This window comes from Pituophis catenifer, unplaced genomic scaffold, assembly GCF_029215685.1.
Source record: "Pituophis catenifer annectens isolate HBS135680 unplaced genomic scaffold, rPitCat1.0.hap2 SCAF_3, whole genome shotgun sequence".
NCBI lineage: Eukaryota > Metazoa > Chordata > Lepidosauria > Squamata > Colubridae > Pituophis > Pituophis catenifer.
Genome location: NW_027256883.1, coordinates 43360654 through 43383686, shown reverse-complemented (window position 1 = coordinate 43383686; position 23033 = coordinate 43360654). Strand labels below are relative to the sequence as shown.

The 23033-nt window shown below is 36.8% G+C and overlaps 1 protein-coding gene across 1 annotated transcript in view; it reads left to right on the top strand.

Annotated features, from left to right (window-relative positions):
* The window catches only part of SNTG1 (syntrophin gamma 1), a 98854-nt gene that overhangs the window by 63960 nt on the left and 11861 nt on the right, over window positions 1-23033 (top strand). The window contains exons 12-15 of the mRNA XM_070942308.1: window positions 652-768; window positions 1310-1381; window positions 10705-10857; window positions 19327-19419. Coding sequence (XP_070798409.1) covers window positions 652-768; window positions 1310-1381; window positions 10705-10857; window positions 19327-19419 — 435 coding nt within the window. The remainder of the gene's footprint in view (window positions 1-651; window positions 769-1309; window positions 1382-10704; window positions 10858-19326; window positions 19420-23033) is intronic.

The following is a 23033-nucleotide window of genomic DNA, read 5'->3' as shown; positions in this document are numbered from 1 at the left end:
TGAATATTCAATGTGTGTGTGTTTTATATATAGTAATGGCCAAAGTTGTGGAAACCTTTTAGGAAAAGTGTATTTTCCAAAACTAGCTAATAACACCACTTTTTTTTGGATTAGTACCATAAAATTATATATCAGTGGAAAGTTACTTTAATCAAGAATGTAATGCAATAACTTTTATAAAGGATTTGCTATTAGAATAGCAGTTACAGTATAAAGAAGAAAAGTGAAACACGTAGAAAAAATGAGATATACAAAAATTATCACCATGTCAGTTAATACTTAATTGGGTAACCTTTAGCATGAATTACGGCCTTAAAATATCTTCCCATGGAGTGAATCAAGTCTTTTAGTTCTGCAGCTGTTATAATGTGAAACCAAGATTGAATGATTGATTCTATTAACTGGGTTTTATTGCTTCTGACTAACAAATTTCTTTAGTAGACTCTATAGATTTTCAATTGGGTTAAGGTCTGGGCTATTCCCAGGCCATTCCAGCAGTGGAATATGATTATTTTGAAACTTCCCCCCAAAAGTGGTGTTATTACCCATCAAACCTCAAAAATACACTTTTCCCAAAAGGTTTCCACAATTTTGGCCACTACTGTAAATGATAATCTGTAGAAAGTAAAAATATGCTGTTTTTTATGCCAGATAGTCTACATGGGCTGGACTGAGGAACGGGAACAAGATTCTCTTCAGGACCGAATGTACACACCAAAGTTTCTTGCACTAAGGGGTTCTTCATTTTATAAATTTTTAGCACCTCCAGTAAGTATCATTCTGTATCTTGCTTTATAATTAAATGTAGAGATCAGGAGGGGGAGGTACATTGATTTGGAGGTTTTATGTTAATTCAGAGATTTTCATTCAATATTGTATCAGGAAAAAAAGTATGAAAGGATGACAGAGAAAAGATAATAATGGTGAAAAGTCAATAATGATAGCAGTAATGAGAAATGATTTATAAGTACAACTTTAATGGAAAACTGATCTGAAAATAGATCCTCATTTAATTTATATTCATAAATTAAAAGAAAGTCTTCCTCCTTTTGCAGTTCTTCCGTTTTCATCAGGAACAACTTAAAAATAGCTTTCTTTCTATATACCAACTTCCAAGAAGGGTACATTCAAAGCCAGAAATAATTCAAATTAGATAGCTTTAAAAAAATCACCATTTTTTTTCTATAAATCATAGCATGCCTTCTTGCCATCTCATTGCATATGCAGGTGTAGGTGGGTTGGTGGAATTGCTTTTCAAAATTGTATGGGAAATAAGTGTAATTAGTTTTTGTGTACATTTTTATTCAAGGTTACAACGTGGGACTGGACCCGGGCTGAAAGAACATTTTCTGTATATGAGATCATGTACAAAATATTCAAGGTACGAAGAATAAAAATAAATTTCATTTACATAATTAAAAAGAAGAATAGCCTAGATATAAAGCATAGCTGAATTTCCACAGAAATGAACACTGGGTAGAAATTATTGCAATATGCAATATCTTAATTTCTTTAAGATCATGGCAAAATACCCTTAGTTCAAGGGGAGGAGGGCCCTAAAACTATTTTGAGCACTCTGCCATTGTAATGGTATGTGGGAATGATTTTTGGAAACCAGAGGAAGAACACAGACCAGACAATCATCATGAAAGAGCTATTTCATCCCACAAAAGAAGAGGGGACCTGGGAAGCATTTCAGAAGTGACCCTCCCTGGTTTTCTGGAGAGTAAAAAGGAGGGGAGAAATATTTTCAGACTTGCAAGATCCTGTTAAAGTAACTTCACAATAAAGACGGAGCTAGTATTCATAGTTGATGCTTCTTGTCTAGAGTACCTTGAAGGGATAATGGCCATGAGGGATAATGAAAAATCAAAGCAAATCTTTTACTCCTTTATTTTTATCCTAAGGTTACAAAAGTCAGGGTAGTAGGTAGCTCATTTCTACATACCATCCAACTTTTTGCTCCTCAAGGCTATCAAAGCAGCAGTTTTTTAAGTATGTGGTCAGGGGTGGCTTTTCATATTAATAATATTCAAAAGTACCATACAGGTAGTCCTTGACCACAATTAAGCCAAAAATTTCCATTGCTAAACAAGACAGTTATGTGAGTTTTATCCCATTTCATGACCTTTCTTGTCACAGTTGTTAAGTGAATCACTGCAGTTTTTAAGTTAGTAACACAGTTGTTAAGTGAATCTGGCTTGCCCATTTACTTTGCTTGTTCACAAAGGATGATCATTTGACCCAGGGACATTGCAACTATCATAAATAAATGCCAGTTGCCGAGTGCCCAAATTTTGATTATGTGACCAGGAAGAGGCTGCAACAGTCGTAAGTGTGAAAAATGGTCATAAATCACTTTTTCTCTGCCATTGTAACTTTGAAGAGCTAATAAACGAATGGTTGTAAGTTGAGGACTACTTATAGCAGGGGTGTCAAACTCGTGATGACACATCATCATGTGATGTATCCAGTGGTGGGATTCAGCCAGCTTGCACCACTTCGGGAAAACTGGTTGTTAACTTTCTGAATAGTTTGGTGAACTGGTTGTTGGAAGAAATCATTAGGGCAGAGAACTGGTTGTTAAATGATTTGAATCCCACCACTGGATGTATCACAACTTTTCTCCCCTTCGCTAAAATGGGGGTGGGAGTGGCCAGCATGTGATGGATGCATCCAGCCTGCGGGCTGCAAGTCTGACACCCCTGACTGTGAAGTTCAACTGACTTATAGTGTGGGTGAAAGAAGTTTTAATAGTATCAACTGTGAAGTTCAACTATTCTCATTTGATATTTTGCCATCTGTGCTTTTGCATTTTGTGAAAACATTGTAAACTAGAATTTAACTACACTGTTAAATGTACAGACATATATCAAGCAAATAAATAATAATAACTTATTTGGAAGATATTAAACTATTAGCCAGTATTTATGTGTACGTATGCAAGAGTACTTCCATATACAATATTTCTGGAATTTGTTTATGCTGAAGTACAACTGTGCTTCACAATATATTATCTCTGGAATTATATATGCAGAAACTGCTGTTTGGCTAATGGCTTTTACTAAAAGCTGAATTCAGAATAATATTTTGCTAAATGTCACTTCATGATAGCAAGTTATGATATCTTTACACAAAGATAGATATCTTTGCTAGATATCTTTGTGAGTAGTTGGATCCTGGTAATTAGTCATTCAGCTCTGAAGTTACTTGTCAGCAACATATTTCTTTAAACTTAATTTAATATTCTTTCCAATCTTATAAATAGTGTCTAGTGAGTGTCATTTAAACATGAGATATGATCCTGGGTATACTGTGTGCATTAGAATATTTTTCACATAAAAAGTTGTATGAAAGCTATAATTAGTACCAATCCAATCCCTTTGAATTATGTCAATTTATTGGAGAAGACATAAGTGCCTTATATCCTAAATCTGCTCCTTTGTTTCTGCTTTTGGCTTTCTTGTTGCACGCCCTAGCATACTTTCCAAAGATAGTCTTTTCTTTTTCAAGTCCTTTCTTTTTTTGACAATCTGTCTTTCTTTCCCTAATGATGCCTCTTGGTAATAGCCATTTGAGCCACAGTCAGCTGTACTGATGGCATTATTTCTCTGCTTCACTGAACATTGTAACTTCTGTCAAGTCAAATTTTATATTGATGACTTAAAAAAATATATCAGTTCTGTTCTGGAGTTTGCATGTAATTACCAATATAGAAAAATGGAATGGAAGTTACAACTAAAAATTATCAGACTGATGTCATCTCATTTTGAAGAGTGATTACAAAACTATTCATATAATGAAGAATATAAAATTCAGTCAACCTATGGAATTCTATAAATTCTTGGTTCTATCTATCCAGTGATTTTGATCAGTGAAATAAAGCCATAGAAGAAATCTTGTACAAAACTGAGGCCATTCTCTCATCATTAACCCAAGATCATAATAATTTCACTCAACTATACAAAAGTATGCTATTGTAAATGTTTTGAATACTGTTAAAACTCAATTGTCACTGTTACGGTGTGTGTAAAAAGTATTTGTTGCTTGTGCAATGAGCAGAGCAGAAACACACAGGGAAGGAGATAAACGTGCAGCTCGTGTGAGAAAAATATACAGTACCATATAACAATTCAGTCTAACACCAATCAGCAGAAAGACGCAGGAAGCAACAGGAACAGGATCAATCAGAAACAAAGAACGCTTCTCTGCGCTGCTTATTTATGCACTGTAGCCTAATTACAGGGTTCAGCAAACCCTGATTATGTGGCTCAGTTGTTTCTTAAAGAAACAGATATATTGCCTGACCAACAAGTTAGGAGTAAGCTACAAGATGAACCTAACAGTCACATTTCAAAATAAATATTCCAGTACTGGGGAGGGTTGTGAAAAACTCACCCAAATAATTAAAGGCCAGAATATTGATTATTTAATTTAGAAAACTGACCTAATACAGGAATTGGCCATTTTTAGTTTAGAGCAGATGCGAGAGTTACTGAAATCTAATACAGAGAAGGAATATAGAGGAAAGCCTGGAGGAACGTTGTCCATGGGGTCGCGATGGGTCGGACATGACTTCGCAACTAACAACTACAACAACAACAACAATACAGAGAAAGCATACAATGAATATTGCTGTGGATTTGGAACAGGAAAAAAAATACCGGGCTAAATTTTGGATTTTTTTTATACCAGACAACGTTAAGTTGGGATAGTTGGACTTTATCTTCTACAGTAGGGGCGCAATAGCTCAGTGGTTAAAGATTCTGAGCTTGTCAGCTGGAAAACTAATAGCCCAGGTTTGAGACCCAAGCACCAGGTGATGAAGTGAGCTCCTATTACTTGCCCCAGCTCCTGCCCACCTAGCAATTTGAAAGCATGAAAATGCGAGTGGATAAATGGAGATGAGCATGACCTCCTAGAGTTGGAAATGACTAGACAGGGAAAACCTTTACCTTTACCTTCTACAGTATTTTACTCTACCTCAGGAGCTAAGCAATCTTTTCTGACTCCCACCCCCACCCTTTAACAATTCACTCATTCTTTTCCAATTCCCAGGCCAAGTTTATTCCTTCATGATGTAAGTGTGTTTTTAGGACTCTCTGTTAACTTGAAAAATGAAGCTTATTTTTAATGAAAATGAGAAAATGTATATTGGTTTTGGAATTGGAAAGCCAATGTAGGTCTAAGATTGGAGAATAGTTTATTTTCTTAAATTAAAGCTGTTTTTATTTGTGAACTTGTATACACTGCGATCATCAACATTTACTCCTAATCACCCACATAGCAGCACTTTCTTTGCTAAATTAAAAAGTAGTAGTGAATGTAGAATGAACAAACAAGATAGAATGAAGCTTTCAATTTTAATAGCTCTTAATTTCTTATTTCTCTAAGCTCTATTTTATTATGACTATGCATTTGTGCATAAAACCTCTCTGTAAAAAAATTACACAGAGAGGCTTTATCACTTACTACCATTCATATAGTATGCCTTTTGTATAACCTTAAAATAGTATTTGTCTGATAAATATAGTCTTTGCAAATAGCTCTTTTATAGTGTGGGTTAAAAGCATCTGGATTGGAGGGAGTCAGAGAAACCAAGATGATAACTATGGCCTCTTGCCCAGAAGGCCTTTTTCAGTTACTTCTCAGATTAAAGCTTAGGTTATGGTAGACGGAGAAATTTATTTTTTCAAAAAAAGGGGATGTGGTTCTTATTCTGGAAGCATCATGCATTTTGTCCTCATATTGTATCCCTCTCTTGCAATGTGTACCATTTTATTGTAACGCATTCCACAACACCTACAGATAACATTCAATCAAGAAAAGTTATAATCTAAATCATATTCAAAATATTTTCTGTAGTTTTTGTATATGTATTTTTATATTGTATATGCTGATGTTTCTTTTGCATTTTTATTCAAATATCTTGGTGGCTGAATTTGTTACTGCTTTAGTCAATAACGTTCCTAGAGTGTCCATGATATCATCTAGACTGATATGTGTGTGAATCAGCTTTGTGACCCATCCCTTGAAGAAATAAATAGTATTTTTAGTTTTGTTCACATTATACTCTTTACCTTTGACCCATCTGATCCTCTAAAATATTAAGTTTGTCCATTTATCACTAAGCACTGGGTGAAAGTGGCATCTTCTATTGGTATATCTGATCTTAGAATCAGAGTTGAGAGTAAGAATATTCTTATTATAGCATAAACCTCCCAAATTGCAGGTGGAATATTGTAAGTGGAAATATCAAACATATTTGCAATGGCATTGGTATCATCAACCAACATAACCAAGTCTTCAAATACAAAACAACCAGAAGGATTTGACTTAGAATTAACAGTATGTAGGTTATGGATTTGGGAGGATTAGAATTTGGTAGCAATACATAAATCAGAATAAACTGTAAGCAGAGAAAAAGCCTTGATAGTACAGTGGTATACGCACCCTGTTATTAACACAGCTGCCTGCAATTTCTGCTGGTTCGAATCTCTCCGAGGCTCAAGGTTGACTCAGCCTTCCATCCTTTCTAAGGTAGGTGAAATGAGGACCCAGTTTGTGGGGGCAATAAGCTGACTTTGTATAAAATATACAAAAGTATGAAGGCTATTGCTTAACACATTGTAAGCTGCCCTGAGTCTCTGGAGAAGGGCGGCATATAAATCAAATTAAAAAATAAAAAAAAATTTAAAAAAATGAGAGAGCAACAACTGACAGATTTCTCTCTTTCAATTCAATGAAATGCTTTGCTTGGCATTTTGTTCAATTTGAATTTTAGGACTGATTTAGATAGCTTTTAGCTTTTTCTGCCATGGGGATGAAGTTATGGAAAAGATTTAGTGGGAGTACACACATACTAATTAATTGTGTAACTACTATCTGCTAGAAGAGCTAAAAAGATACCACACTAGACAGAAGGAATCAATTATCTTAGTCATTATAAAGCTGCAGCCTTTGGAACAAATGAAACATTGCCTTAAAATGTGGGCAATCTTAACTGGTTGAATTTAAACCTATCAGATTTGACATTGTGTGGTTGTAGTTACTAAATGTTTTTGTTTAGAAACATTCTTGAACATTTTATCCCTTCCCTTTCACAATCTGTTCAATCTATATTTCACAAATGTGAGATTGACAAAAGGTTCTTGTAATAGAAGACAAGTATTGATATTATTATTCTAGAATATTACAAGTACAAGCATTACACTATTTCATTTGATGAAAATATCATTCATATCTACTTGTCAGGTATGAAAAATCTGGATCACACATGAAATTCCAGTTAAACTGAGTTATTACTAATTACGCCTATGTACACGAAACTACTGAAGCATTATCTTGGTGTTAGTTAAGGGTCAATAGAATTCAAGAGGGGTTGGACTTGGTATGTTTGTGGCTACATAGAGACTCTAGGCTTATTCCTCTTTTGATTCCATCCTCAGGTTTTGTCACTCATTCTCTTACACTGCTGCTACTATGGGGAGTTTTGGTAGCTAAATTAATCATGGAATTTTAGCTTTTTCCTCACGTATCCTGCCTTTTTTTAAAAGAATTTCAACTGTTAAATTATCTTTGGTAGGATAAATAATTAACAGCGAAGGCTATACAGTGACAGTGAAAGCTAATTTACTTAGAATTACAGCTCAAACCAGAGATTAAAAAATTGAACAAAAAGTCCAGATGAATTGTATGTAATAAAAATTCAGATGAAAAATCTTGTTATGTTGTTCACATGCATTTAGCCAGAATTGGCCAAAGATTCTAGACAAAAACAATATAAGCTTTTGCCTTTAAGGGGTACCAGCAATAAAAATATATGTACGTCTTGACTATAAAATTTGATAAACTTTTCTTGTTGCTGTAGAACTTTCTATGCTTTTCTAAACACCTATCCACCAAATCAATTGAATGAATGTGAACAGCATCGCAATCAGGATTTGCAAGTCAGGAAAAAGAAATTATTATTGCAGCTATGTACTTCAGGAAGCTGATAATATTACCAAAGCAAGATGAAGGCTAATAGGAAAGTAATGATCAAGCGAGTTGTATGATTATCAGCTTTTCAAATTTATATCCAGAAAATGGATAATGGAACATCAGAATATGACTGCCTAGGGTGTCAAAATGATAGGAATTGGCCTTAATTATAACATTAAAATGCTTTGGTATCATTTTTTTTACCATGTTTCCATCACATTCCTTCATCTCATCCTGAATCGATGATGAATCCATGAATGGCAGGCCTGTATCATTCTTAGCTGTTTTGATGTTAAATTTGCAGTTATTGCCTTTATTCTGATGTGATCCAAAGACAGTCTGAAGGTGTATAAAAATTCTTCTATTCAGGAGAATGAGGCCAGGAACTGAGGCGAGACGGCTTTAAGACAATTCACTTTATTAGGGCAAACAACTAAAAGGCAACTAGAACAGCAAGAACAGCAACAGGCAACTTTCTGTCGCTGCTGCTATTTATACAGCACCTGTCAAATGGGTAACTAATGGCACGCGTTTATTTTCCCACCGGCTGAGCTGTCATGTCTCAGCCAATAGGTAACGTTTCCTTGTTGCTGGACAATGGCGTGGCTACGGATGCAACAAAAATAAGTTCGCTTTTGTCAACCTTTACCTTGGAACAAAATCAGAGTACTGCTGTGATTTCAAAGAACGGCAAGTTAGGAATCAGCAGTGAGGCTAACACTATTGAATATGATATTGACAAGTTTATTGAAAAAATGAGAATAATCTCAGAGGTGGGGGGGACTGGAAACCAAGTCCTCTGAGGAACATTGCAAGGAATTGTATATGTGCAGCTTGCACAAGGGAAGACTGAAGACAGATATGAAGCAGTCTTTGGGTATCTAAAGTGTTGTCAGAGAGAGAAAGGAATAGACTTGCTCTTTATTGCCTGGAGAGAAACTACAGGGAAGTAGATTCAGGTTAGTTGTTAAGAAAAGTTTCTTCATAATAGCTGATATTGGGCAGTGGAATAGCTTGCTTCCTAAGTGGTAAATTGCCCATCACTAAAGATCTTCACAGGGGCTGGATATCTGTCCAATATTTTATATTTGTCCAAAATGCTTCAGTGGATCCTGCATCAAACAGAGGATTGGATTTGATGACTTTTTTTAAAAATTTGATTTATATGCCGCCCTTCTCCGGAGAATTTTCCTTCCTTAGAAAGGATGGAAGGCGGAGTCAACCTTGAGCCTGATGAGATTCGAACTTACAGTAATTGCAGACAGCTGGTGTTAATCACAATGCTATCAGTCTGCTGAGCCACCAGGTGACTTTTGAGGTCACATCCAATTCAGTGAGATGATATTTTTTGTAAAAGAATAAACTGCTGAGCAATGAGAATAATTTAGCCAACAGCTGAGGAATGAAGTTCCCCATTTTAAGACTATTAACAAATATAATAGATACATTATACAATGTAGCTATACCTTCAAATTTGTACTGAGAATGCCTTGTGTGTGAATAAATGTGGATTGTTTATTTCCTTACTTTCCAGCATCAGACAGTACTTAACTATTGCTGGTTTTGTTATTAAAGTTTTTAATAATGTTTTAACAGAAGTTTTATGTACAGTATGTATGCATTTTACTTGCAAAGTGCAGCTCAGTAACATTTACAGATCACAGACTGAGGTTCAATAGTAATTTCTGTTAAACAAGCTGAGACTTTTTCTACTCTTAATTCCTCCTGATTCCTAATTTGATTCACAGGCTGATTATTATAATATGTATTCAAATATGGCTATGATTATCTCCAATCAGCCAAGGCAAAAGCAAATTACATTTTTTCTAATTAACACATGAATTTACCAGTCTAGGTATACATAGTAGTAGAATCTAATCTAATCTAATCTAATCTAATCTAATCTAATCTAATCTAATCTAATCTACTCTAATCTAATCTACTCAATCTCTTTCTTTCCACTTTGTTATTTTCAAGGTGACAACTTTTAGCCACAGAAATGTTAATTAATAACCTCCCTTTTTTAAGGGAGGACCTTTTTAATTTTTAATTTTTTCAGACTAGCAATTAAATAATAATTTGTCTTAAAAAAAGAATCATAGCAAGATTGCCTGTTTAAATGAATTCTTACAGATATACAGTTACCTCTAAGATTTTCACACATATTTCAAAGTGGTAATCAAAATAAAAGGACAAAACAACAAGAAATACAAACCTTAATGAGGCAATATTAGAATAGAGTATAAAAATTATCTTGAAGCTGGAATCTAACGTAAGAAATCTATGTGTGGAATTTAATCAAGGATCAAGTCATCTTGAGTAAAGAAATGAGCCTTCATATTTTTTTAGGAGAGAACGTGCATTGATACTGAAGAACATGATTTGATACAGAACTTTGAGAGGAGTGACAATTTATACCCACATTTCTTTGGACTGGGAAACAATTCCTAAATTGAACATCACAACTTGCCTTTGAAACTGGAACATATAATGTTTAAATTTTATTAGTGTAAATTCAGCTGTGTAAGAGAACCATATATGTTTTAGTCAGTATATTCTTAATTTAATTTATATAGACCCAGATAATTAAAATAAAGGCATTTAATTTACATGGTACATTACTCTGTGTAGGTACTTTGTTCTGCATCTAACATGTGCATCAATACTAGAAGAAATTTTAATTGATGTATGCAAGATTATATAACTCCAGGTTTTCATCAGGACAGTGATATACTGGATCGGCGAAAACACTGCTTTGGAGTACAATCTGAAATGGGAGAGGATCTCTACTTCTCTGTGGAATTAGAATGTGATCTCATACTATGGGAAAAGGCCTTCCAATCAGCAACTTTTTTAGAAGTGGAGAGAATACAGGTAAGACATACAGGATGCTCAATTTAGAATTTTTTAAAACTATGTCCTTATGTGATTGGTGACTGTGCTAGTACAATTGTGATAGGGTTTTGTTTTGTTTTGTTCTTAAAACTAGCTTTGGAATATTGTAATCATAAAGCTTTAATAAAATGGCCTTCTGATTAGCAAGCTAGTTGAATATGAACTGGATGAAATATTTGTTTGATCGATCTACATATCTGTTAGATGGATTTGTATTCAAAGGGTGTCCACTGACAGTTTAATCATCAATTGAAATAAGTCATTAGAGGGAATGCCTTTGGAATTAGTAATTGGCCTTGTATTTTTCAACATTTTCATTCATGACTTGTATAAGGTAGATAGAAGGTTTATAAAACTTGCAGATGATACAGAACTAAGTGAATTAGAGAAAACTCTAGAAAACAGTGAATTAGAAGGAACTTCATGGGTTAGATAAGTGGCTGAAAACAGCAGAATTTAATTTAATAGTTAAGAAGTTATTTATAAAGGAAAAAATCAAATGCAAAGCTGTACAATGGGAGCTACTTAACTTTCTAGTGGCACATAAAAACTTTGTAGAAATCACAAATTGACTAAAATTTGGCACTGTGACATGGCTGTTAAAAAGGCAAATGCAAGTTTAGATTGAGAGCCAGTTTGGTGTAGTTGCTAAATTATCAGGCTATAAACTAGAGGGATTGCTAATTCTAATTTTGCCTTGGCAGAAAGCCAGCTAGATCTTGGGCCAGTCACTTTTTCTCAGTCCTAGAAAGGTGGAAATGGGCAAACCACATCTGCAAAACCATGCCAAGAAAACTACAGGGACTTGTCCAAGCAGTTTCTGGGAATCAGATAAAATGAAAGAAAGAGAAAATAGATTGACACAATAAAAGTGAGCTTATAAATAATAGGGAATACTCATTCCACACCTGGTTGACCTTAGCTGATCCCAAAAAACTAAGCAGCTAAGCGAATTCCAGGGCTGTAAACTAGATTGGGAAATTAGGGGAAAAACAGAAATCAACACAGATTTCATTCTGCGTTGGTCAGACCTCACCTCATGTACTCAGACCACAGTCCTGGTACAGAAAAAGGCAATATAGGTTCAAGAGAATATAAACTCAATAAGGAGACACTGAGGGAATTAGAAAAGTTTACTCTCGAAAATAGCTAACAAAGGAAGATATGATAATACTTTTCAAATATCCTGAAAGGGAAAATACATAGTAGAAGGTACCCTTTTATCTCAGAGTGCCAGATATAGCATAATTATTTAGGTTACTGCAGGGCAATTAGTAAGTTGTAAAAACATTCTTAAATGTAAGAAATCTATAGGGGAAAAAATTAAAAGGAAGGTGGTGAGTTTCCCCTTCACTGGATATATTCAGGCAGAAAGTGAGCATGGTTGTTTTAAGTTGGATTACTGCACTAAGTAAGGGAATTGGGCTTGATGATTTAAATAACTCTTTCAAATCTCTAAATTGTTAATGTTATATTAATGAGCTTTGTGTTAAAAAAGGTTTAAATCAAATATGCATTAGCTAGTTCTTGCATCCCAAGCCTTCAGATGATGAATGAGAGACATTGGGCTATTTGATACACTCAAGCAAACCAAACAACAAGTTGTGGTACTAGCAGAGATGATGGGTTTTGTTCGTTTTATTAGATTTTATTGAGAACGGGAAAACAGACTATTCATCAAGGCTTTTTATTTTCAGGAAAGTATTATGTGATAGATTTAAATCTCGGAAACTTACTGAAAGCTTACTGAATGACCTTGGGCAAGATATTATAAGGATAACTTACCTCACAAGATTGTTCTTGAACACAGTAATTGCTCTGAACTCATTATGTAACAGATAAAACTCAAGACAATAAAAATGAATAAAAAGAACAGACTTCTGGGAAACAGAAATCATTTAATTGAATTGATTTTAGTGTAAGAGGGCAAATAAACTTAAAGAGACCATTTTTGAAATGGCAAGTAAAAAAGCCTACTGGGGCCCACAGAAACCCCTTTAAAAAAATTTTTTTTTCAATTACAGAATAATGACCTCCTCTTTACCTAAACTTTGGAGAAGTATAGCATATGCTCCAAGGATAGAGGATGTATTTGTGTGGTCAATACTCTACATAAGAGTATTGTCAAATCATATCTGGAAACATCACTAAGAAAATTTTGCCCCATCTGATCAATATATTCCATAGACATTTTTGTTTAATATGCATTCAGTCAATGTTATGTCATATATGCCTCACCTACATTCGATGATCATTTTTTATGGTATGTGTGTATTTAATTTTGACTATATATATGTGGATTTGCTTTTCTTTTTTGAAAAGTAGGGAGGGGTATGGCTCCTACTGAACTGATTCTTCTTGGTAAACTACGCATCTGGCAGATCATTAAAGCCATAAATAACCATGAGTAACTGAAGGATGGTTTCCATGGATACAATCCTACTGGGTTACATAAACAGAATGAATAAGAGAATTGTTTGATTAGTAAAATATCTTACCTTTTTTTCTCTCCACATTACAATTTGCAAAAAAAAATGTGTATATGTGTGTGTCTAAAATAAATAAATAAATGAAGAATCATCGACAAAGTGCAAAGTTAGAATGTTTTTGTATGAATTCAGATATAAATAGCTATAATAGTTCTGTGTATCTCAAATATGAAAAAATATCTCAACGTTCTTCTAGCTAAGTCATTATAGTCATTGCAAAAAGGCAATGAAACCATCAAATCAAACTATTATTATGGTCAAAGACCAGCATACAATGAAATCAATATAGTTCATAGTATTGCATTTTTAAATAATATATCATTCTAATCCATAATGCATTCCTGTTATGACTCCCTATTTTGTATTCTGACCAGGAACTTTTGAAAAACTTGTTTTCATTTACCCTGTAGACCTTTACACACTTTTAATATTCAAATTACCTGACTTTTTACACATTACACATTACAAATTACAAATTACATGTTTCTTTTAATTCACATTGATCGCTTTTTAATAGTGTCTCTACATTTTTTAATTTCAGAAAAGAGGTTCATTGAGCAGTATAATACATTATTATTTCAAATTTTCACATTTCTTACTAAATCAATTCAAATTGCAAATCCTGACCATAAAAATCATGCTTTAGGCTCTGGTCTTCAAGCAGAACAATTCAGAGACCCAATTTTAAGACTCTATATTTTTGATAATGAGTACAAGTGAGAAAATATGCTACCTGTCATACAGATAATCACTTTGTTGAATTTTTTATGGTTTTGCAGTGTGTCAAATAACAATTGGCTCCTTGGTTCTCCGAGGAGCTGAGAGAGATGAAGCGTTGGAAAAGACGCCTAGAGAGCATTTGGAGGACTTTCCGATTCCAACCGGACACTGGTGAGGTCTTATATCAAGACCTACCTAGTGGCGATAAAAGCGGCGAAATCTAACTATTTTTCCGCTCTTATCTCATCTGCAGAGAACCGCCCAGCCGCTTTGTTTAGGGTGACCCACTCCCTTCTTCGGGGGGGGGGGAGTGCGGGAAGATCCCTTACAGGGTCGAGCTGAGGATTTTGTGCAATTCCTGCATGATAAAGTCACTCGGATTCGGGAAGGCTTGGACTCCGACTGGGTGAGTCCAGGGGAGGAGACGAGGGCAGATCTTGAGAACATTATCTGGGAGGAATTTGATCCTGTGGCTCCTGAAGATGTGGACAGGGTTCTGGGTAGGATAGTGCTGCCACGTGTTTATTGGACCCGTGTCCCTCCTGGTTGGTACTGGCCTCCCGGGAGGTTACACGAGGCTGGCTCCAGGGGATTATAAGTGCTTCTCTGAGTGAGGGTGCCTTTCCCGCTGCCTTGAAAGAGGCGATGGTGAGGCCCCTCCTCAAGAAGCCTTCCCTGGACCCGGCTGAATTAGCCAACTACCGTCCGGTCTCCAACTTTCGTTTTGTGGCGAAGGTTGTTGAGAGTGTGGTGGCACGACAACTGCCCGGGCACCTGGATGAAGCTATCTATCTGGACCTGTACCAGTCGGGCTTCAGGCAGGGTACAGCACAGAAACAGTATTGGTCGCGTTGGTGGATGATCTCTGGAGGGCTCGGGATAGGGGTTGCTCCTCTGTCCTGGTCCTATTAGATCTCTCAGCGGCTTTTGATACCATCGACCATGGTATCATGCTGCAGCGGTTGAGGGGGTTAGGAATAGGGGGGACCATTTTGCGGTGGTTCTCCTCCTTTCTCTCCGACCGCTCGCAGTTCGTGTTGACAGGGGGGCAGAGGTCGACTTCTAGGTGCCTTGCATGGGGAGTGCTGCAGGGGTCGGTCCTCTCGCCCCTTCTGTGCAACATTTATGTGAAGCTGCTGGGTGAGATCATCCGTGGTTTTGGGGTGAGAGTCCATCTGTATGCTGATGATACTCAGCTGTACATCTCCACCCCAGACCACCCCAACGATGCCCTTGATGTGATGTCTCGCTGCCTGGAGGCCGTGTGGGTCTGGATGGGGAGAAATAGGCTCAGACTCAACCCCTCCAAGACCAAGTGGCTGTGGTTTCCGGCGCCGGGATACAGTCAGCTGGTACCATCGCTGACTATTGGGGGTGAGTCTTTACCCCACACAGAGAGGGCCCGCAATCTGGGCATCCTCCTGGACGCACGGCTGTCTTTAAAAGAACATATGACGGCCATGGCCAGGGGGGCTTTTTATCAGGTTTGCCTGATCCGTTTGCGGCCCTTTCTGGATCGCAACGCCTTACGCACAGTCACTCACACCCTTGTCACCTCCCGACTGGACTACTGCAATGCTCTCTACATGGGGCTCCCCTTGAAAAGCACCCGGAGGCTCCAGCTGGTCCAGAATGCGGCCGTGCGGGTGGTTATGGGCACAACTCATTGTGTCCACGTAACACCCCTCCTGCGCGAGCTGCACTGGCTACCAGTGGTCTTCCAGGTGCGATTCAAGGTGTTGGTTACCACCTTTAAAGTGCTTCATGGCATTGGACCTGGGTACCTTCAAGACCGTCTTCTGCCACCAGTAGCCTCCCACCGGCCAGTCCGCTCCCACAGAGAGGGTCTCCTCAGGGAGCCATCGGCCAAACTATGTCGGCTGGCAACACCCAGGGGGAAGGCCTTCTCTGTGGGAGCCCCTGCCCTTTGGAATGAACTCCCCCTAGAAATTCGCAAAATCTCTGATCTCCGTGTATTTCGCTGTGCCCTCAAAATCATGTTGTTCCGCCAGGCTGGGCTATCAATATAATGATTTTAATTGGTTTTAAATTGGGTTTTTAAATTCGGGGTTTTATAAATTAGGCCTATTATTTAATAATTTTAATTATTTTAAATATTGTCTGTCTTTGTGTTTTTAATTAGGCTGTACACCGCCCTGAGTCCTTCGGGAGAAGGGCGATATAGAAATAAAATAAAATAAAATAAAATAAAATAAAATAAAATAAAATAAAATAAAATAAATAAATAAATAAATAAATAAATAAATAAATAAATAAATAAATAAATAAATAAATTAAAAGCAAAAAAAAAATCATTCTGTATGGCAGAAGGTTTATTGTAAATTAACTAATTAATGGCATTTGTTTAGCTACCCATCTTAAAACCAAACTTTGGGTAGCTTACAACCGAGGAATAAAAGCAATATATACAGCTAAAACAAAAACAATAAAATCCAAAACAGAAAAACTTGGTGCTGCAACTACACTTCACTGATGCAGCTCATTACATGCTCATCCTTCATCCTACATTCTCTGTGGAAGATTAAAAGGGTGGATATTTGGCTATCTGTTCCAGGGGCTACAACAGAAAAGGCTCACTTCTAAGGACCTACAAAGTGGCAATGTTTAAGGGAACTCTCTCCATTCTGGTGGGATGGGCAAATACTTTCAGTAGAGGTTGTCCATCAGTTAACCTGCTTCCATGCACACCATATAAGTGCTTAAAGGGGGTAGCCATCACCTTGAATTGGATTCTGATATTGAAAAGACCTCTGGTATTATGTACTGTCTTGGCAGCATTCTTATTTTAATTTTGCAAAAGATTAATTAACATAAGCAGAGGACTGTATTTGAAATGCAGCCTAAGATTAAAAGCCATAAAGTAAGAGGCTGAAAACTGACCTTTTGCCATTTGAGCTATGATGTACGTTAAATTCTTTCTACCAATTTGTAATAATTGCTCAAAGCCATTATAATATTTAACCTTTCAATGTTTCCTGGTAGGAATTGTGCTTGGCATTGATAGACTTGTAGGTGAAGAATGTACTCACAGAAATACTATATTGCATAATTGAGGTGGGTAGCCAGTGTGTTTAGAAAAAACTTTCTCATTTATTAAGGATAGGATAGAAAAAGCATCACCTTCAATACATAATTTAGATGACAATACAAATGTATCACCTATACAAAATCTCTAAGGAAAAAGGCACTTGTCAAATTAAAGAAGAATACTGGGAAGATAAGATGACAACTATTTTGATTGAAAGCAACTTAAATTTCTTTTCTGGCATCTGTGGCATTGTATCAGTTTAAATCAGGTTTAGAAGGAGCCATAAAATGTTGAGAGTGCAAGTGATAAATCCATTGTCTGTTTCTTATATAAGCAAACTTTTGGAAATAATGGTATGTTGCAAAGTGAAGATATTCCGGATACTAAATGTATTACTTGGCTATGTAATTTACCTTAAGAAAGCACATATTGAAAAGGTGAATGCCAAGAAAATATTTTACAAGTTGGGAAAAGACTATAGGATTGTCTCAGATTATCTATTTGTTCTATAAATATCTGCCAAACTAAGACATGAATCTATAATCAATTTGATTAAGAAGAATAAAAAAGAATTCATGTGGAAGCAATTTCAACCTCCCTTTCCTCTTAAGCAATTTGGTATATGTTTTATGCAGACTTTATTAGCAATTATTGTAGCCTCGTTATAGAAATGTGTTAGTGATTTAATGTGAATACTATGCCTTGTAAATCTACAATCTTTTTGATATTAGTTTAGCATGTTCCAAGTTATCTTTTAGTAAAAGGCATATATTTTTCTACATATAACTCAAGTACAAGCCAAGGTGCTTGCTTATACCCAATTCACTTCCAGGACTTTCTTTAAAAACTCGGTCAGTTGTCAGAAATAAACTATTACAAAGAAGCAGGTCTGCAAACAACAAGGCTTCACTTTTGGAGATACACAAGGGCCTGAAATGAAAACACTGCTAGACGTCCAGTGAGACAAGGCATAGTTTTTTAAAATACAAACCTGTGGTCACCATTTATAGAGACATGCCAAGTGCATGAATTATACACAGTCCTTAACATCTGAGTTAAATCTTATTCTTTATCTTGCTCAGTAACAGATATAGTGGTACATATCTTGGAAGACCCTTTTCAAGCAAAATGTCTATGCAGACTCTCAAATCATCCAGGTTATGGTTGTCCCAAAGGTGCTTTTTCAAAAGGCAACTGGACTTTGTATTTCTTTGAAGACGTTCATTTACTATCAGAACTGAAGAAGCTTTTTGGATGAGAAGCAAAATGTCTTCAAGGAAAAACAAAGTCCTGTTGTCTTTTGAAAAAGCATCTTTGGTCATTTACAAGCAATTACTGTGAGGCCAGCTGTGAAATAATCCCATCCTATGCATTGGTCAACAGAGTTCTTATAAAAAGTGAATGACATCCTCTGCATTCCTCTCTTAACTTCTTTCTTGACTCAGAAGATAAGCATGATTGGAAAGTAAAAAAAAACAACAACAAAAATTACAGAATACAGCAATGGATTGTTTCATATTGTTGCTAATAAAACTGTGTGATCCGTTTATAGAATGACTTGCTCACTTTTGGGGGAGAGGGCACAGGATCATCTTCCTGGCCATGGTAAGGACTGTTCATGAATGAAGACAAATATATGTGTCCCAAGATAATGTTGCAGGATCCAGTCTGGTTTGGTCACTGGGACCAGAGGTTTTGGCTTCTGAGCTTTTGGACTCATGCTGGAGCCCATCCTCAGGGATCTTCTCTCTACCAAAATGGGTTTGAGAAGTACCCTGAGGATGAGCTCCAGTATGAGTCTAAAAGCTTTGAAGACTAAATCTCTGGTTCCGGTGACCGACTCAAATTGAATCCTGAGAAATGTTCATGCTATCTGGCAGACAAAGTCCCTCAGATTAGTGTGGGGTTGCTCTGGATGAAATAGCACATTAAAGATGGTTTCATGTTTTGCAAAGCCAATGATTGCAGCTAAGAACAATAGCCGACAAGGAGATGGACTCCTTCACCCTTTCTGGGGGGGGAAAATGAGATTTCTCACATTGCACTACATATGGTTGCAAGCATTTTATTGGACTCATTTGTAAGATGTATACTAATGTTCAGATTTTTCCTTTTAACCACAATTTTACAAATTGAATATAGCCTGTAAAATGCCATTTAATCTGTTGTATTGTTTTGATTTTTTTCCAGTGTAAGACATATGCCTGTGTTTTGGAAAGTCATCTTATGGGGCTTACCATAGACTTTGGCATGGGCTTTGTATGCTTCGATGCTGCAACAAAGGTAAGGACAAGAGATTTGTATCAGTGCTCCAATTCCAAGAATCACATGATGGAGTTATTTCAGTGATTGATGAATGAAAATAAATAAGAAAATGGTGAATAGTCAGCATGTGATGCTATGGTCATTTGTACCTGAAGAAGGTAAAACATGTTGGCGAAAGTACTTCTGGTGAGAGAATCATGTGTCAGGGAGAAAAAAAATCAAAAAAATTGATTGATTGAAAAAAAAAGATTATAAAATCATATGCAGATCTTTTTTGAAAAAAATAGAATTGTGAAATTATGTTTTTGTAATGTCAGCATCTAACTTGTTCTAGTAAAAATAGGCCTTCTGAGACTATGACTTATAGACTTCTCTCATGTCTGAATTTTTTAAAAAGAAGCACTGGATTTTATTTTCTTCTGCCATAGCAGAATATTTGAATAAGTAGAAAACAAGAGGTAACAATGCAAAAAGTGATCATAGCTAAAAGTATTTGTACTATAAAGTATCTGATGTACACATCTACTCTTCTCTGGTCTTCTCCCCATTCTTTCTGGACTACTGACTATATCCGTAATCCTACTGCCACATTCTCCATAACCCAATGGATCTGAGTAATATAAAATTCCTATGCTGAAAGAATGGATACTGCCTCCTAATCATAGTACTGGTGACCCTAAGATGAATTTAAGAGGAAAAACATAGAAGATTGCATTCATGTTGAATCACCAGGAGTCTGAGATGGACCGGTTTTGGTTTGTAATTTGGTCAAACTAAATTGAGCTACATTTCTCATCTTGCTGATTATTGCAGTTTACCAAGATCAGTTGCAAATATATCATACAGTCACGTTTACTCTTTGCTATAAAATTGTAATATAGTAATGGGATGAAAACTACTGCATGAAAAGATAATATTTTTGAATTACAGTGCTCTACTTACAAACAGGCTACATTTCAAGAAGCTATTTGTAAGTCCATTTTCTTCATAGATCCAACCAACATTTTAAAAAAAACATGCAGAATAACCCTCATACCCTCAAAGTAGTAGTGAGCGCCGCAGCTTCTTCTCAATCCTTGCTCTTGGGGAATGGTCTAGGTCCATGATGGGGAACCTATGGCATGCCTGCCAGAATTGGCACGCAGTGCCGTCTCTGATGGCACGCAAGACATCGCCCCAGTTCAGCTCCACTGTGCATGCATGCGCGCCTCCCACCAACCAGCTGGTCTTTGGGCCTCTGCCAAGGGGGCAGGGAGCATGTGGGGGCATGAGTGCATGTGCAGAGGTGGGGGCATGCAGGGGGGCCACATGTGCATGTGTGTGGGGCCATACATGCATTGCATTTTGGGGGTTCAAATGCTCACATGCACGCTTTAGGCACTCGGTCCAGAAAAGGTTAATCATCACTGGTCAAGGTTGACATTTTTTCAGTGGTAGAGGAGCCTGGCTTTGGTTCTGGAAGACCTCTCTGACATTGATCCACTGCAGCTTTGGCCACTGGCACCAGAGTGTACTGGTCATCCCACAGGCCATTGGAACTCTTACTAAGGCCTACCAACAAGACAATGAGGTGCCACCACCCAACACAACTCACAGGCAGAGAGATGAGGTGTACACTGGTTAGTTTTGAACAATGGTGGACAGCTCACACTACACCATTCTCCATGGGGATAAACAGGGGTTAATTTGGTGGGGGCTTCTCAACAGCACAGAGACTCATAGCTCCAGGTCCTGTTGACCATTCTGCCCAGTTCCCCTACCATGAGCCCCTCTGGGGAGTTCAGGGTACATGTGGGTTTGGACTATCCTGGATGGTCTCACGTGGTGTGACTCAACTTTTTTTCTTCTCCATCCAATTAATCACAGACTCCATAGGCTAACTCTCCCAGATTGCTGTTCATGTTTGCCTTTGGCAATCCTCTTCCTTCCTGAGGAGTTTGGATCCTCTTTCATGTGGTTCTGTACCTATCTCCACTGTCTTCAGGTGTAGGATGCAGCCATCGATATGAGACCTGTGCGGTTGTGCTGCCAAATGTATATATGCGGTGCACCATAAACTAATCCTGTCCTGCTTTTTCCTGACTGCCAAGACCCTCTAGGTTGGAGTTACAGACAGGTTTGTTCATATTGGGAAAAAAATGCAACTCAAAAGTTTGTTAAGTAGAGACTATACTTGCCCAGGGAAACAAAACCAGAGCAGATGCCTTCCCTTAACAATTAATTATTCTGACAACAGTTATAACTTCTAAGGATTTTAGACTAAGGTGCCTAGAATAGTTCCATCTCCCTACCCCAACTTAGAACAAATGACACAAGCTGAAATAGCTTTCTATTTATAGATTGCTCTCAGGATTAGATGATATTGTTCTGATCTAGTTATTATAGCAAAAAAAAAAATTGCACTTTCCACATTACTCATAAATCAGGTTGTAGTTCTGCAATGGTAATAGCAAAGCAAGGAAGAGCTTATATTTTACAAATGAAGGCAAGTATACATGTCCCAAGTTAATGTTGTAGGATCCAATCTGATCATCGGGACCAGAGGTGTAGTCTTCCAAGCTTCCATACTGGAGTTCATCCTCAGGGAACTTCTCTCTCACCAAAATGTCACATTCTGGCAAGAGAAAAATTAACCTAAGGATAGGTTCCAGCATGAGTCCTAAAACTCAGAAGATTAAATCTCTGGTACTGGTGACTAACCCAAATTGGATCCTGCAGCTTATATTTTGTGTCTTCTTGTGCTTCTTTCCTATAAAATGTAAACCAATATCCACCTAGAGAAACTGTTTTCTTTGATGAAATCCAGCTGATATGAAACTATAGGAACAGAGGATATTAATGTAATTATGGGTTCATAAGTATATCTTTGTAGCAGAGAAAACTTAACACAACTGAATTAATCATAATACCCCACTGGTACAACGTATTGATCAAAGAGAAATACCAGAGGCCCTAGCAGACAATAACCATTAGATTCAGATTCAGTCCTTGAAATATTTTTTCTAGCCTTATGGCAACATACTTTGCTTACTCACCTGAAGCAAGTAATTTGTTTTGACAAGTTCATGACATACTCTCAATTCTCACATTACCATGATTACTGCAAGGGTGATCAGTGCTTTTCCGCTGATTTTGCCAGTCCAGAAACATGCTTCAGGTCTTGTCAGGCAATACTACTAATTCTTCCAAACTACTTACCTGATCAGAAGACTAAATTTGGTTTGGAACTATCCACGGGGCACATCCTGTATTCCATTACAACACATGTGTGTGCATTTGTGTCAGATTAAGTTTTTCTTAAGAGTTTTAAGAATTTCAGTTTCAATACTGAAACTGCATATTTGGTAAGTGCTTCTGTCAAATCACTCAGCAAAGTATTTTTCACTCAAATTGTTGAACATTTTTCTAAAGAAATAAAACTCAAAAATCGTTCAATTCTTCTTTCCCAGAAGACAATGGACACTTGAAACAAGTGCCAGAAATAGGCCTAAGTACTATCTACCAGACTACTAAATACTACCTAGCAGCCAGCCCAGAAAAAATGGCTAGTGTGATCTATAATTTTAGTAACATTTAAACTTTATAAACAGAGCTAAGTATTTACAGCTGAATGAGAACAGAACGCAATCAAC